This window comes from Saccostrea echinata, unplaced genomic scaffold (assembly GCF_033153115.1).
Source record: "Saccostrea echinata isolate AGI-Se365-2 ecotype Australia unplaced genomic scaffold, CSIRO_AGI_Sech_v1 ptg000002l, whole genome shotgun sequence".
NCBI lineage: Eukaryota > Metazoa > Mollusca > Bivalvia > Ostreida > Ostreidae > Saccostrea > Saccostrea echinata.
The window spans coordinates 27,859,603-27,877,151 of record NW_026889751.1 but is presented as its reverse complement, the minus strand read 5'-3'; the positions used below and the strand labels follow the sequence as shown (position 1 = coordinate 27,877,151).

The following is a 17,549-nucleotide window of genomic DNA, read 5'->3' as shown; positions in this document are numbered from 1 at the left end:
GCCCTCCCCCAACAGACTGACTCGGATTATTTTCTTTACAATGTGAGCATGCAAGTTTTATTTAAAAAAAAACCCAGATATCTATATTTTTTGTACAACTTTGAAGAGTAAAAATAATTTCTCTACCAACAGACCTAAAGTTTACTAATATGCAGTGTTGGGAGAGGACAAACAACAAATTTCCTAAAGTTCACCTAGTGACAAAGAATTTTTAATGAAAGAATAATCACAGGAATTCTTTTAACATGTTTAAGTGGTCAACTGTTAAAATAAGCTGATAAGGAAAAGATAAATGAATGGTGTGTTTCTTCATGGACATCAAAATAATATTGCCATTTTTCATAAAATAATTTAAAATGTTTATTGAAGGACATTCAATAAAATTAGGAAAAATAAAAATATGGAACACACTATTTATTTATCTTGGCCTAATTGGTCAGTGATAATGTTACGTGCTGGTTGTAACTAATGAAAGGGTCACAAAGAATAAAACAAAATTAAAACATTTATTATTCAGTATAATTACGGAAAAGAATGGTCAAAAAATTCATCTTCAACATAATCATATGAAACTGTGTCATCTGAACTGTCACTAGCAAGGTTAACATTTTCATCATCATTAAAGTTTATAGTCAGTAGTTTCTCAATATTAGATAATGATGACTGATCTGGATTGACTTTGGCACATATGTCACAACACAGAGATGATCCTGTATTTTTACCCAGATCATCGAGTTCTTGTTGATTTAGAAATGGCTGAAGTAATGCAAAACGTCTACATTTATCACTCTTGATTATATTTTTCACATCACTTTCAACTTTGCACAGATTAAATGAATTGTATAACAATAATGCAGTTGATTTTTGTCCATCTCTACCCACTCTTCCAATTTCCTGAATTAACTCGACAATAGTTTTTGGTGGTCCATACAAAATAACATTGTAAAATTTTGCACAATCAACACCTATTCCAAGGGAACTTGTTGCAATAACTAGACGTACATCACTATCAGGATTCTGAATAGCTTTAAGAATGATTTCTTTCTTTTCTGAAGGAGTTTCTGAATGGTACATTTCCACACATTTACAGTCTTGAATTTCAGTTATTATGTATTACTATACAAACTTGAAGCAGTTTTAATAGAATTGCAGTAAAGTAGTGTTCTTGGTAATTTGTTTTCACTAAGAGCATCTATAAGCCATGACATAGCAATCTCAAGAGTATTAGGGATTTTTACAACAACAAGCTTAATATTTTGGTTATCTGGTGAAGAAAATATTTGAACTGCATCCTCGGCTATATTCAAAATTTTCATTACTTTTTTAGAAATCATCTTTGTACATGTAGCACTCAATGCCACTATTGATGCACATGGAAACAAGATCGAAGCTCTCCAACATGATGGAACCATCTTCGGAAGGCTTCTTTTCCATTGTCATCATCTCCCCTGTAAGATATACGTAACAATAAACAAGATTTTGATGCATGGTCATGGAAAGGGGAAAATCAAGCAACAAGCTTTTTTTCTATTTCTAAATTACATGTACATTGTATTATCTTACCAAGCTGAGATTGTATGGAATTCATCAATGACAATATTTGACACTTTGAAATTCTGAAGAACTGTTCTGAAGAATTTATCACCAACTAAACTTTCAGGAGAAGCAAACAAATAATCAAACTCTCCACTGGAAATGAAACCCTCTTCCTCTTCATCACCTATATTTAAAAATTGTAGGTCTACACATCATTCAATTAGTTATGATATGATGGTCATGCAGTACTTGAAGTTTCTAAACATGTAAAGCCAATACAACTAACTTCCAAATTAATTAATTGAATCCTATCTATGTGAATTACAAATTTATGAAACTAAAAATTGATGTTTATCTTGAAATCAAATTCATGCACAGATTACGAAATTTTACAAGGGTAGGGGATAGTTTGAAATAATTTTTGTTTGGTACGGGTTGGTGAGTGGCTATTTTCAATAGCTTTAATACGATGTGTAGCAACTTTGAAATTTAAAAGGGAGGGGGAGGGGGTCCGGACATCCCTTTTCTAGATCACTCAAGAAACATTCCAACGTATTAAACAGTTAATATATAGTTAATTCAGCGCTCCTAAGCAATTTGTAATTTTGTATGCTGTACAACCGTACAATATTTGATTTAAAATTATATAACTTACCTCTGAATTTTGCTTTAATGCCCGGAAGACAGTTAAGTCTTGTCACTTGGTCCTTCATCAATGCGACGAGGGGACAACACACAATGATTTTTTCGTCTGCATCATCGCGATGTAAAAATCTCTTTACAGAAATGGCAATTTGGAACGGAAGAGACTTTCCGTAGCCGGTCGGAAGTACAGCTATGCAATCCTTTTTCTTGAGGATTGCCTCTAATATCTGCATTTGTTCCTTTTTTAACTCATTGATGTGAAAGAATGGCAATACTTTTTCTAACGCAACTTTTACTTCTATGTCCACCATTTTTTTTACATTTCCGAATGTCGATAAAATACAAGCAATCTGATTGGTCAGATTTATCATGAATATTAAAATCTCAAAGGTCACCAGGAGATGACCCTCTATTGGGCTTCTTCAGATCCTCGTAAGCGACATATCGTTAAAAAAGGAGCATCGAGGATCTGATTTTGATCAGATTGACTGAAATATATAAAGATTGACTATTTGCTCAATAATATGGCAAATTGAAATTTTATCACACAACTAATTTCTTACATTGCTCTTCAAGAAGGATGAGAACATTAACTAATGAAAACTTTTATTCTTACAAGGCAGGTATCATGTTTTACTCACGTCCTAGAGAGGCTTGAATTATTTAAAACGATGCTAGGTCATTGATTTACTGGGTTATTTCGCGCGTTTCGTTTGCGTAAGAATCTCACGCCAGATTAGTCAATGGGCGAGTTCATTGCTTACTTCTGAAAGGTGATACGGGTTAACCTTTCGTACTTTTTTCGGGTGATCTGTCTTCTCCAATTTAGTTTAACAACAATTTTGGATATAATTTAGCACTTAACTTTGATATATGTAGCACAAAATGTTCAATTCTCTCCCTGATATAGTTCTGTTATTAATTTCTCGGGCTGTTTTCGATAACCTGTAAGGGCTTGGACTTGACGTAACTTCGAAGAAAGATAGATGATACGCATGTTGCAAGCCATTTTGGATTGCTGTTACTGGTGCAGTATGGCAAATTTTGCAGCATTTGCCACATTTTGCAAATGTCGTGTAGGAAATAAGAAATACGTTTATATGCAAATTTTTCAACATTCGTCTGGCTTGAAACGGATAGGTTCAATAGAAACTACCGCCACTATGCTCATATTCCCGAAATTAAATTGAATATTGAATTAGTATTAAAAGTAGTATTTAAGTATAAATTGATCATGATATTCTATGTTCTATATGAAGTTTAAAGGTAAAATAATCTTTCCAAAAATTTCTTAAATTTATGCAAGTGAAAACTGCGTGATAAAGCCACTTTCTGTATTTTTTTAGTACATGTAACTCATTCAACAGAAGTTGTTGAAACATAAAAGCCTACATCTTATGTGAGTTTTGGACATCAATGACACTTCTTAGTTTGCTTTCTACCGCTTGAGTATCTCTGACGTTATGTCAGTGTATACTTTATTTTTCCCAGCATATCCACATAGTGAATGTTTTCACGTTTACAGAATTTTACTGTAAACTAAAATCAAATATTATTCTCAAAATGTTAATTTAAAAAAATCGTGTTTGACATAAAATTCGCGGAAAACTGGCAAAATCTAATAAATGAATCATTAAATGAATTAACCCATTAATTATTATTAACTGACTATCATGGAGTCCATTTTGTAGTCAAAATACAATCTGTTTCTTTGTAAAAGAAACAAATGGCCCACTTGCCTGTGATTTCTATATGTTATTTATACTTCCTAGTCTATGTATTATGGGAAGTGATTTTAATAAGCTAGATATCCTTCCTTTACTCCCCTTCAATGTCACACATAACAGTATAGCATGCATGAATTCTTTTCTTATCCTTATACTGTAACATTTCCATTATTTCTGTTTCTTTGTCATTCAGTGAGCATTCCTCCCATTCTATCCTCCATTCGAGTCAAATACCTCAAAAAATCTTTTTTTTCTGATTGAAGATTTGCTTTCTGTCCTTTAACTTTTTAATATGTTAAGATTCTCTGAAGCATTTAAAATTCATTCAAAACACTTCATTGCATTCAGCTAGGTATTGATCTTAGTTTGTAAACTACATGACTGTATATATATATATATATATATATATATATATATATATATATATATATATATATATATATATATATATATATATATATATATATATATATATATATATATATATATATATAAACAATCATAAAAGGATTTTTATGATTTTTTTAAGAATGCTTTTGGTTCATGTACTAGGAATGAAGGTTATTATTGTATACATATTTGTGACATAAATTACGCTGGCCGATAACGACCGTACCTTTCACTAAAGTTTTGAGTGTCAAGTGTGGAAGGTTTTAATGAAAACATACTGACACTTTACAACTGTAAGTAAAAGTGTTCAGTGTCATTGCAAAATTCTATATACGCTCTACACCAGAAGTCAGGAAAAGTTTCAAGTACGAGGGTTGTTCGAAAAGTTCGTGGACTGATGCGATAAAATTAATACTATGAAGTCTATGGTTACAAAATTTTTGATGAACATAAAACAACAAAAGTTAAAGAAATGTTGAAAATTTTAGCTTGACACCTTGAATATTTACCAAATTATCATAAAATAAAAAAGACATGATATGATCAACCGGCGCTGTCGCCATTTAGTTTCATGACGTCATTGTTTTTCAATGTCCGCATTCTCTACCTCATACACTTATCTTGATGAGTTTCCTTGGAGTTAAGTAAAGATTTAAACCCGTCTTGTTTATATGATTTTACAATGTCATAAACAGCTGATTTCAATGCATATAATATTGTAAATAGATCTGAAAGATTCTCACTTGATTATAACAGCATATTTGCTTGTCGGAGTTCAACATCTATCACACATGATCAACATCACTTTTCGGCGTGACAAACTTTGAACACCCTTACTACAAATCGACATTCACTTTTACATCTCTCGTTTCTCTAATCTTTTTCGGCGTTTAAAAACAAGTACTCTGAATGCATTTTATTTTTCAGTAGCCCATTTAAATATTTCCTAGGTCTATGCAAGTTTTTCCAGAGGGTGAAACTTTATAGAGTATTGGAAAAAGAAACCCACCCACCCTTTCTGACGTCATTACAACGCCATAATTCTTTGGACATTTAATATAAATTTTACGATAAAATTTCATAGAACTTACAGAATGGGGTAAAAATTGCAAATTTTACGGTATAATTGTGTCATACCACATGAGTGAATTAACGGGATTTTTGAAAGACGAATGTTCATATAAAAAAAAAAGAGAGATTTTTCTAAGTTACATTTACATGATTTAGGTAGAAAAAACGTAATCTTCGAGGTTGCGCCGCCTGGACATACCATTGCTTTCAAAAACATCAACAATTTATTAAAAAATAAAACTAATGGTGTATAATTTATTATATAAATAAGAAAGATGATGCTAATTAAACGTTAAAAAATTCATTGATGTATCTTAAGCGGTTTTAATTTTATGGTGCTAGTCCACGAACTTTCCGAACAACCCTCGTACACTACATATAAAGGTGGTTTCAAATATCAAAACAGAACCAGCGTTTTTTGGTTTGTGTGTGTGCCCCCCTCCCGCAAAGTGCATCATATAACACATGTAACTTTGGGGGAATACTGACAAACTCCGTAATTAAATCAGTTACAGCAAAACATCGTCATTGTAGTTTGTATTTGAACCTTGATGTTTGTACATATAGAGATTGCTAATATCTCAGAGAGTCTTTTTCGGTAGATGAAATTCTTTATCGAATATTAAAATAAAAAAAAAAATTTATCCCGTATTTTCAATCTGGTACCTTAGTAGTAATATTTTGAATTTCCAACGCATCTGGTGCATCAAAATTGGTACCGTATATGATATACATTATGACCCCTGGGTCGAGGCCTCTGCTGGTGGACTGTTAGTCCCCGAGGGTCTCTACAGCCCAGTTACCTAGTACTTCGGTACTAGCTTGAAAATACGGGATATATTTTTAATTGCTGTGGTAAAATTTAGAAATTTATTTCAAAATTAAGGATTATCTCCCTCATGCATATCTCTGATCCTTCAATATATTTGGCTCCAGTCTTCGGCACCTTTTATCAGCTCTTCCAAGTCTTTTTCTTTTATTTTAATATTTTGGATTTCCAACGTTTCGGCTTGAGCATCACTGAAGAGACATAATTTGTCGAAATGCGCATCTGGTGCATCAAAATTGGTACCGTATATGATATACATTATAGGTATTCTCACGAAGTTTCCCCTTTCAGAAAATGAGCATTCCACTAAAAATAAGTGAATTTAATACATTAAGCTGTATGTTGTATTTGAAGACAGTTTAATTAGGAATAATTATAACCAACTTGGTTAAACCAAGAGGTCTGTTCCCACCACAGTTATTTTCCCTGTGGGGGCGCTATCGCGCCAGGTTCGTAGGGAGGTCATCCCGGTAGGCAGGTAGCGATTCCCTGGTTTTCGCCGGTTTACTTTCATTGATATAATGTATAAATAGATTGTGACAAACGCGTGCCATGTAATGTTAATGCTGTATTATTAATAGATTGAGTTTAATTGATTTGTAGTTAATAGTTGTGTATCTGGAATTAATTGATAAATGCGTTAATTTTCTATCAATAGAACAAGAAAGTTAAAGAGACACCGTGACGGAGAAAGGGGAAAATTGACAAAAGTAGAATTTTTGCATGACACATGCAAATTTTGTTCAATTCTTGAAGATATTAGGTTTCAGAAAATAACAGGTTTCAGAACCTAAAAATTCTACTTTTATGGAGAAAAATAAAAGAAAAGATCATTTTTGTTTGCCCCAACACAAAAATATATTTTCACTTCTTCCTTTTTATTGTACGCATGCGCAGAAAAGTTGAAGAATTTACCATGGTGTCAATTCCATAGATATAAATGTCGGATGACCGAGGATTTTGATACAATCTTTAATAAAGATGATCAGAACTTATTCCTCTCTTTTTTGCTCCAATTCAATGTTGTTTTCAAGTTTCATGCTAAGAATTTAAGTCGCGTGATCTTGAGATTGTTGACATTGACGATAATAACTACACAAAAGATACAACCTTTGGTATTCCGGCACTTACATTTTGCAGTTCTTTTCTTGCTTTACATTGCAGTTGAGTAGTCAAAACTTCGCTTTTTTCATATTTAACATAAATCTTTTGTTTTGTGATGCAATTATCTTAAAAGAAACTCATGATTTTGACTCCTTATGAAACTTTAAGAGAGTTGTACCCTATGCTGATAGCTGACAGACGTTAAAAATGAGAAGAAATAAACTCCAATTTCACTTTTATTTGATATATATTAATTGCATAAAAGTACTTTTGTACGTAAATTTTATCCTTCCTAAACAGTAATGAATAAAGGTCACCTTTCTCACGGAATGTGATAGATATGCATAATGAAAATGTGTATCCTGCACACAGTCAGACCTAAGACCCTCAAATTAATTCTGTTTTATTTTCTTTGATTTTTTCTATAAACAAAAACGAACATTTTTTCCTGTACATCAAAGTGGGAGAAGGTATGTTGCAGAAACTTTACTCCTGCGTAGATACTAGATAACGGGGTCACAGCTTGTTACTAGAATAATGCATAAAAAGATATGCATCATATTGTTTGAATGGCCTATCACATACACCAGCAGTTTTAATTTTTTTTTTTTTTCACGTTGCCAAGTTATAAATATATGAACTCAAAAATAAAGAAGAAATTAAATGTATATTCTCAGATAGTGGAGACAATTAACATTTTGGATTTTTTAATTGAATGAATTTTCCATTAAGATGCAGAACTTTGCACTGATAGAAGTTATTTTTCTGATTTAATAAAAAGTTCTCTCTTATTCCAGAAACTCTATATGACACATTTCATAGTAATTAAAAGGTTTCTCTTCCGGAAAAAATATTTTAAAAATCATCTTTTTGATATGAAGGTGGAGAATAATGGCTGATTTGCATTGGAATAAATATTTTTATTATTTACATATCACTTACATCTTATAACTCTTGCTCTATTTTATGCTTATGAATTAGGTATTGTTCAGATTTTAAAAATAAAAACAAATCACGTTGCCTATATATTTTTCAGAATATTGTTTCCTTTTCATTTCAAACACTTTCTCTTCATTAAGGTCTGTCGTCTCATGATAAATGACTGTAGGCTTATATATATATATATATATATATATATATATATATATATATATATATATATATATATATATATATATATATATATATATATATATATATATATATATATATATATAAAGTGGTTAAAAAATATCCTTATTTGAAAAAGGTTTTTAAAAATTGCAAATGTTTAAGGTCGAATACTATAAATTGCCATCAAAAAAATGGGCAATGAAAAAAGACTTTAATGCGCAGCAAACTTAAGGGTACAAAAAGGAGGCGAGGCCTAATTTATACGGGAAATGTTTACATAACACCAAACTTTTCAGTTCTTCAAATTACCACAGAATGAAATGATTTGCTATTTTAAACTGTTGGATTATAAGCTTTAAACTACATCAATAATTACTACTGCATGCATTTTTAACGTTGGATAAAATATAAACAATTCACTGATCGCAATGCACTTGTCAATGTGACGTCATATCGTAATATTTGTCGCAGTTTGTATGCAGTGAGAGGCGGATCAAGTTATATTTTATACAATGAAAAATATATTTTGTGATCAAATAAAATATAATTGGTAGAGATATAAGAGGCCATTAACTTGGATGCGATGTCTGTTTTATGATTTTAATTCATATACTTTCCGTAAATTCCCTAGACAAGTGATAGTGCCATTTATTTGTATGCAGATTCATTGAAAGGTAATTTAGAGGGGTCTTAATAAATCGATATATTGCAAGGGCATACCCTCAGTGGATCATGACAAGGTTTTACACATCAACTCAAGAAGTATGAATATTTTTGAAAAGTGCTAAGAACCTTATGATTTTTCACAAACTACAGAGTGTAAAAAATAATTATAAATTAAATTTAGATTTTTATTTGGTTATGCCATTGCAATATTGGAATTTATAGATGACCTCAATACTGCAGGTATATTTGCTAAAATCACGTGACTGTCACATCACGTGCCAAGTCTAAATAAGAAATCTAATTGTCCTCAACATGTAGTTTTCAACCACATTACATTTGTCCAATGATAGTAAAGTCCTAAGAAGAATCGCCCATCATTGTCAAGAATGTAGTTGCTATCTAAAAAATTAGCCGATATTTTCATTTGGCACCTTAAATGTACTGCGTGTTTACGCTCTTTGAAATTGGTAAACAGGATGAAAGAATAAATAAACTGATCATGCTGTAGCGCAAAGTCTGTTTATGAAGGTTTTCAATCGTGCCAATCAGTCACAATTGCCGAGGTTAAAGTTTTAAAGCAAAGACGCAATTTGTTTACTTTAATTTCTAAGGTTGTATGGATAGCAAAGGTATTGATACAAAAATTTTAGAACTTCTATTATAGTCAAACTCACTTTTGCAGGACCTTAATTTGAGCTCGAAAAAATTTTTTCATTCAATTTTTTTTCATATGCTGTATATTACTAATTTAGTATGTCTTACGTATTTTGATGCAGTTATATCATTAGGCTTCTTACCTTATTTTTAGAGATATTGATTAAACACAAAATAATGAGTCTGTAAACATGGAGTGTCAAAACTCTTTGACAATGTAGGGCATGGTATTTGTTAATTGGAATTTTTAAACATAGATAAAATAATGTTTGTGGAAATGTATATTTTTTCAGAATATTACTAAGCTTAAAATTGAGAAAAGCAAGTTTCCTTTATCACACTGCATTTGGATTTGAAAAATTTTGTCTTTTTAACGACAATTTAAACAAGAAAAATCTTTATTTTCTAAAAATTCTATCATTCAATATTTAAAAATTTACATTGAAACTGAAGCCTTTCATTTTGTTGACTAATTGTACATATATTGAATGGTGAAGCTTACCTCAATATTGCACAGGAATTAGTTAAACAAGACATAAGCATGATAAAAACATGTAATGTTTATATTTGTTGAGTATGGAAAACCAACAATGACGTTACTCGTATAAGCTAAAAAAGCGAAATAAGATCTATTCTGATTTCTCACTCTCTACCATCGGCTCATACATTCACCTCTGTCGTTGGCTCGCGTATATCACAGTGATAAGCACAAGAAATAGTGCATTTGTTTAAATTCATTATAATTAAATGCCTGCATTAATGTTTCTCTTTTGAGATAGATATTTACTAAGTATATCTAGAACTATTAGTTTAATTTGAAATAATCCTTGGAATGTCATGTTTTTTATGTTATGTCAAAAATCTTGACCTGAGCCCATCCCAGAGGTGTCTGACAGAGAAACGAACGGCAACTCTGCAAGGGAGATAGCTGATTTCTGTCAACATCCATGCAGAATTTTTTTCCCCGTTTCACAATGCTTCACCGCGTGCTGATTATAACATGTTCTATGCTATAATATTTGCATACTCTCTGTTTTCTCCCACTATGAACCTAGACTCACCAGTTGCGTTCATAGCACCATGAACGCAACTTCTTCTGCTATACGTGCAGTTAGTTTCTTACACTGGTGCAGTACTATACAACACATTCAGAAGTATATATATGGAATGTTGTGTAATAGGAATAAAATTTATAGTTTTTAATAGAATCCTCCGGGACAAAAGAAATTAAAAATGATTAAGATTACTGATTGAGGTGTTTTTTATTTTAAAAAAAAATAATTTTTGTCAACGTGTTTAATTGTAAAATAAAACTTTCTACAAATTAAACAGAGCTCTATATCTTTAAAATTTAATTTATTTGTTCATTTTTACGCATATTGTTGCAAAGAACAATAACTCTTCACGCTAGGGTTTTTTACGTTCAGACAAAGCGAAATTTCTGTAATAGTGTATCTATTTTAAGAACGATTTTAACTCTTAAAGAATTTTAAATTCTACTTATTTCAATATATGATAAGTAGCATGCAATAATGTTTTCTTTGGAAATGCTGCAAATCCATTCAATTTTAAGACTTCAGTAGTTTTTTGGAATGAGTTTGTTTTTTATTCGGACTGGGGTGGGGTGGGGGTGGGGGGTAGGGGTTACCTTTTCAACGTAAAACAAAGATATTATTTACCACGACCTAAGAATTTTCCGTGGTTGTGAATCTATGTTTAAGACAGTGTGTGTGTGGGGGGGGGGGGGGAGGTTAGAGGGTCACCACCCTGGAACCCCCCTTTCAAATATTGCTGTGGAACCGTCACCGTTTCATGTATCATATATATAATATGAGATGGATAAAACATTTGTTCCGTAATTTAATATAGGTAAGTTATAAGTTTTAAACTTCACATTAACAGCAGATGTTCCCTTCTACAGTTTGCCGTACTATCGTTTAAGTCTTATTTTAACGAATAAAAACCACTAAGCTGAATCTAAATGTACAACTGATGTACATGGACTATACAGGACAAAGTAAGTCACCATCTTTAGGCTTTCTCGGTCTTTCTATTGTGTTATCTTAAATTTTTATAATTCAAGAAATTAATAGCCAAATCTTCTGAATAGGTATTTTGAAAAAATGCCTTCATTGCAGGTGTAAAAATAATATCGAAAATTAAGGAAGCTGGGAAAAAAGGTCATAAAGAACTCCCTATACACTGCATACTGAAGAGTTATGATTCTGTGGTATTTTATGCTGTTAGAGTGATTTGCTCTGGGAGATAAAATAAAATAAATTGAAAACTACAGTTGATTACTCAATTTTTAATCAATTTAAGGAATACTAATAAATAAATTAAACACGCTATTACCACTTAACTAAACAACAGTGATTTCAGTTTATCATAATATGGTTGTCTTTAAACATTTTCCTTCGGGAAATGCCAGGAATCCTATGTTAATTGATTGTTGTTGCTTAATGTCCCATTTAAGAATTTTCACTAATAAAGAGACGTCACGTATGCAGGTGAAGAGCTTCAAATTTAGACCTTTACTCGGCACTCAAGGCCATTGAGCAGTGAGGGTTCTTTATCGTGCAAACCCCTACCGCTACACGGACCTCGGTTTTAAAGGTCTCATCCGAAAGACCCATGTGTTGGAACTACTGTTGAAATAACGACCACTACTGAAATAATTATTTGAATAGTGGTTGAAAATGCTGTTGCAACCACTATTGAAATAACGCCCACTATTGAAATAATTATTTCAATAGTGGTTGAGAATTCAATTCAAAACCAGAACCAGCGAACACGGATGATGTCTAAGCTCTGTAAATGTTTCTTTCTTCAAAATTTTCTTTACATCTCTATGCTTATTTGTAGCAGCGTTGTCAGACATAGGATAATTAACTTAGAGACCAGGAATTGCACATCCCTCGCAGAAAAGCTTCATAACTTTCCTCAATGCAATTTTAACATAAAAACAACCTTTGATGGTCCTTATTTTGAGAATAGGTTCGTGTATTATCGGACCCCTTTGACTAAAGAGAAAATTTTATAAGACATGTTTGGAGCTCTAGCTTCTTTTTTGCAAAAATAATTTTTCCACTTTTTATTATTTATGTTCCTTTTATGTAATTAAAAAGTACACCATTGTTTCGACACCCATCACCCAAGTTTATCATACCTTCCTTTGTAATATAGTGTTATTTTCTAATAGACCATTGGCACATTTAAAAAACGCATGCTTTCTCTCAGGCATATGTAAGAAAAAAAAGCACCTATCTGATATATAAATATTTCCTTTGTCAGAACTCTATAAGCTGTGATGTTGAAATGTTTAGTGCCTTACCAACGAATTTCACGGTAAATCTGACATTTTCAGATATTGTTCCTCACAGCATCAACATTTTTTGGTTCTCTCTAGATTTTGATCGACCAGTTCAACTCAATCTTGTAATACCCCTTTTCAATTTTTGGATTTCTTAATCCAACTGAACACTTGAAAGGCTTGTCTTTCCAGATTTCAAAACCATATATTGGTTCTTCGGTGATTTTTGTTATGAAACGCGTTTTTTAATACGCCCACATTTTCATGTTCTTGGCAGAGACCATTTTTAAACAGTTTTCATCTCAGTGTAGTAACCATGTTTACTTTAAAAGTGAATTTCTTCGTGAAGACTATAGGAAACAACATGCAATTTTTGGTGATTATGAGGTCTTCTCTACTGTGAAAAATAAAACGAAGTGCTTCTAAATTATTATAATAAACCGTATGTTGCATTACTTATTGAACGACCCTCGTATACTTAACAAATGGCGATGCAAACAATAATTCGATATAAGTTGCACTCCAACTTACGGGCATAGATAACTGTATTTTGACAAAACTATCCTGCCTTCTTTCCTATGCAAGAGCATGTTCATATATATTGACGACGTTTTATCAATTAACAATAGCTATTTTCATTCATACGTTGACTCGATATATCCCAGAGAACTTGAAATAAAAGACACCACAGAGTCTGCCACATCTGTTTCATATTTGGATGTTTTACTGATAATAGACGATAAAAGCCAAAAAGTTTTGTTTTTTTTTAATCATTTCATAGTTCTGGTATAGACTAGTCTACATTGGAATATTATTAATGAATTTAGGATAGCTACATGTACATAATTCGTTTCTTTGTTAAACCATAGTGTATTTCTTTTTCCATTAACCTTATATACTAACAACGATGATGGAAATGGCCTTAATTATAAGATAATACATTTTATATACAAACTTCAATCGTTACAATGTACCATCCTTCGATCAGCTTTCATTTTGTTAACTGTTTGTACATAGACTACTTTTCACTCACATCCCGTTCGAATTGCTAGCTACTTATTATGCTAATTTATGATATTAAAATGTAGTTTAAATGGAGTTTACAAATTAATTAATTAATTATTACAAAATTCAAATTCCAAGTTTCAAATAAAATTTAGAACTTTAGGTGCCATATTGGCTCCCAGCCATACAAGTTTTACTAGTCCACATTGTTATTTTGGAGTCCACAAATCTCTTTGCACTTTGTAAAGAAACGTTCTCATTCTTTTTGTATTTTTATCTCTGAAAATATACTTTGCTGTCCACAGTCTTTCATTTTCCTGATGCTTTTGACACCATGAATGAATGACATTACATCATTTCTTTCATTTTGAAACCTCATAAAGTTATGATATTAAGGTGATAAAAGGTCTAGAAAACATTTTTAGTTAGGGAAACAGTTAAAAATGAGAGTGAATTTATTTGTAGAATAGAAGCATGCCCAGGTTCTGGAAAGGTTCTGATAAAATTCTTACTTGCCATATGGGCGATTAATTCAACCTCAAAAGCAGGTTGCTCACAGGTAAAACTACTAGTAATTATGCTAGTAGGCGAGTGGTTATTTGCAAAACTGAATAAAAATTTCAGATAAACTTTCTTGTTTTTGCTTACGTTTTGTTCGCTTTCTGCACATTGTTTATGTGGGGTAATAAAACTTTTCAGACTCTTTAGAATTGAAACTTTTTGCAAGCATTATTTTTTTAAACAAATACAAATTGGATTATTTCAGGTCATTAGAAAATGAGTTCTTCATTTATGCCACTTTTCCTACTCTCATGCGTAGCTGTCATTGGGGCACTTTGTGAAACATCAGACCACAAATTGTTGGCCAAAAGAGGCTCTGTCAACCAGCAATGTATGTCATTACAGTTTAAATTAATTTTTTGAACGGCAAATAAAACTAGTTAAAATTCATATGTAGTTTAGAAATACGTGTAATTCTTTTAGTGGACAACTTACTTTTGGCGTTACTACGGGATCTGCCTTTTCCCTTGATCAAAACTGGTTCCCTAGACTTTTCAAAGTAAGTATTGGTTACAAAAACGAAATTTCGATTGAATAACTTAAAAATGGTCATCAAAGTATATAGTAATAAAGTATTCTGTACATCCATAGAGAATTTATCTTAATTATGAAAGGCAATCCAAATAAATGTCGAAATTGCATAAATCTATATAATTTTTAGCATACATATAAAGGACATAAATGTGCCAAAAACAAATTTCCAATTCATGAATAAAAATCCCCCGACTCTGCGATGGTCTCTTAAAGGAGCTGGACTCATAGTAGGCTTCAAGGTCCACTGGGGGTAAGATAATCATATAACCTCTCTCTCTCTCTCTCTCTCTCTCTCTCTCTATATATATATATATATATGTGTGTGTGTGTGTGTGGGTGTGTGTGTGTGTGTGTGCTTTATAAATAAAAATTAATTTCATTACAACGTGTATTGGTAACGATCCCCTGATAAAACTAATGTCCAAATAACTGTATCTCACTTCCATTCTCAATGACCGTGTAGTGTAGGACAGCGCCGCGAGAATTCCATCGACATCGAAAGCAAGTTTTTTGACTTGCCTAGATAGCCGAGCGGTCTAGCACGCTGTTCCTGTACTGCTAGGAGACAGATTCCGTATGTCGAGAGTTCGACCCCAGGCTGGGGCGGAAGTGGGTATCCTTATAAAAGAGAATTTCTCTGTGCTTTCTATATATATATATATATATATATATATATATGGAAGATGTGAAGGAGAATCATCAGAATTGAGACAGATTATGTAATTTTTGCAAGATGAAGTGGAAGACGAGTGCCACTTTTTGTTACATTGTTCTAAATATATGAATTTCAGAGCAGATTTATTTACTAATATTAAATGCAACCCAACTTTGTCTATGTCAGATCTAGAAAGTGTAATTTTCCTCTACAAATTCTCCAAGGCAGACCTCAAAATATTTATATCTATCATACATGCACAGGCCATCTTTGTTGTATAAAAACACTATGCGTAATATATGGGTACCTGTAAAGTGCGAAACGAAATAGAAACGAAACGAAACGAAATCTACCGAAACGAAACGAAACCTACCGAAACGAAACGGGAACCTGTAAAATGCGAAACGAAATAGAAACGAAACCTACCGAAACGAAACAAAACGAAACGAACTCAAAATGAAACCTACCGAAACGAAACGAAACAGAATGTTTTTCAAATCAAGGTATAATTATCATTATATATAATGTGTAACTGTATATGGACTATTTTTACTTCATATAAAATTTATATAGTTCAAGCACTTGTTAATATAATATTTAAACACCGATAAATGCTCCCTTCTCTAGTGATGTATTTACTTATACATGCTTATATATACTGTAAATCAACTGCCAGCTACAAATATGCACGAGCATACTATATAATTTCAAAATACTCATTTCAAAATAAGCGTAGTATTCTCTAATTTTTTTGTCTTACTTTTATTTTTAGCCTTTAACCGTCGAAATACAATAAATATCTCATAATTGATGTGCTACATGTAAAAGCTTTTCTATTTACGTATCGAAATAAAGTTACTGTACTGTTGTATTGCGAATGTACTGTTGTATTGCGAAAGGTGCGTTACTGTTATTTATACATATGTGATCAATTATACAAAGCCTAATTATTATCATACTTTTGATTATTGTCGGGTCCAGCTTTTTTTTTATTTTTATTTGAGAGGTAGTTCCGAGAAATACTACCCCCCCCCCACCCCCACCCCCTCCTCTGGTGGTTTCAGGGCTTGTTCAAATGATTGGATAAAAATTGAATTTTAATTTCGATAAATGTATGCTTTGAATTTAGTTTAAATTTGATGTTGCAATTTTACCGTATTATTTTTTTTTTTAAATGCTTATCCTCCGCTTTTAAATTACTGTTTATAAAAGTGTGTGATCTGATATAGTTTGGTGTTGGACAAAAGCAGACCAAGAATCGCCAGGTCTTAAAATCTGATTTTGAGTATACAAGTATACATACAAATGGATTGCATTAACAAGAACCCGAAAGTGATAACTTGGGTTATATGTATAGGCTTAGTCTAATGTGTTTGTTTTGCACTAAAATGAGCAATATCTATTTAAAAGTGTAATCCATACTTACAAATGTGCACGTTTAGAAACGCACAAAATCTTTTTTATCTTTCACTGCGTATCAAAAGAGACTCGTTACTTATAAAATATACACTATATAATATATTTTAAATCATAATGTTTATATATATATATTTCATTTTTGCTCGATTTTATTTCGTTTTTTGTTTCTGTAGTTTTCGTTTCGTTTTGATTTCGTTTCGTTTTGATTTGTTTCGTTTCGGTAAGTTTCGTTTTGATTTGTTTCGTTTCGGTAGGTTTCATTTCGTTTCGTAAGATTTCGTTTCGTTTCGGTAGATTTCGTTTCGTTTCATTTCGTTCCGTTTCGTT

General features: G+C 31.8%; 2 protein-coding genes across 2 annotated transcripts; both read right to left on the bottom strand.

Moving 5' to 3' along the window:
* Nucleotides 1-492: 492 nt before the first annotated feature.
* Nucleotides 493-2,452, bottom strand: LOC133202241 (ATP-dependent DNA helicase RecQ-like). The gene is made up of 3 exons (XM_061338024.1): nucleotides 2,192-2,452; nucleotides 1,564-1,720; nucleotides 493-1,448 (listed from the first exon to the last, which is right to left on the bottom strand). The coding sequence occupies exons 1-3, from the start codon at nucleotides 2,412-2,414 to the stop codon at nucleotides 1,361-1,363; spliced, it is 468 nt and encodes a 155-aa protein (XP_061194008.1). The 5' UTR covers nucleotides 2,415-2,452; the 3' UTR covers nucleotides 493-1,360.
* LOC133178212 (putative ATP-dependent DNA helicase Q1) lies at nucleotides 523-1,074 on the bottom strand. Its single transcript, XM_061312960.1, has one exon. It carries the CDS (start codon nucleotides 1,072-1,074, stop codon nucleotides 523-525), a length of 552 nt encoding a protein of 183 aa, XP_061168944.1.
* Nucleotides 2,453-17,549: the final 15,097 nt, after the last annotated feature.

Coding starts and splice junctions, on each gene's coding strand:
- LOC133178212 (XM_061312960.1), bottom strand. CDS start 1,074: ATGTACCATTCAGAAACTCCTTCAGAAAAGAAAGAAATCATTCTTAAA.
- LOC133202241 (XM_061338024.1), bottom strand. CDS start 2,414: ATGCAGATATTAGAGGCAATCCTCAAGAAAAAGGATTGCATAGCTGTA. Junction 1,721..2,191: donor CATTAAAGCAAAATTCAGAG/GTAAGTTATATA, acceptor TTTTAAATATAG/GTGATGAAGAGGAAGAGGGT. Junction 1,449..1,563: donor TTCCATACAATCTCAGCTTG/GTAAGATAATAC, acceptor TATATCTTACAG/GGGAGATGATGACAATGGAA.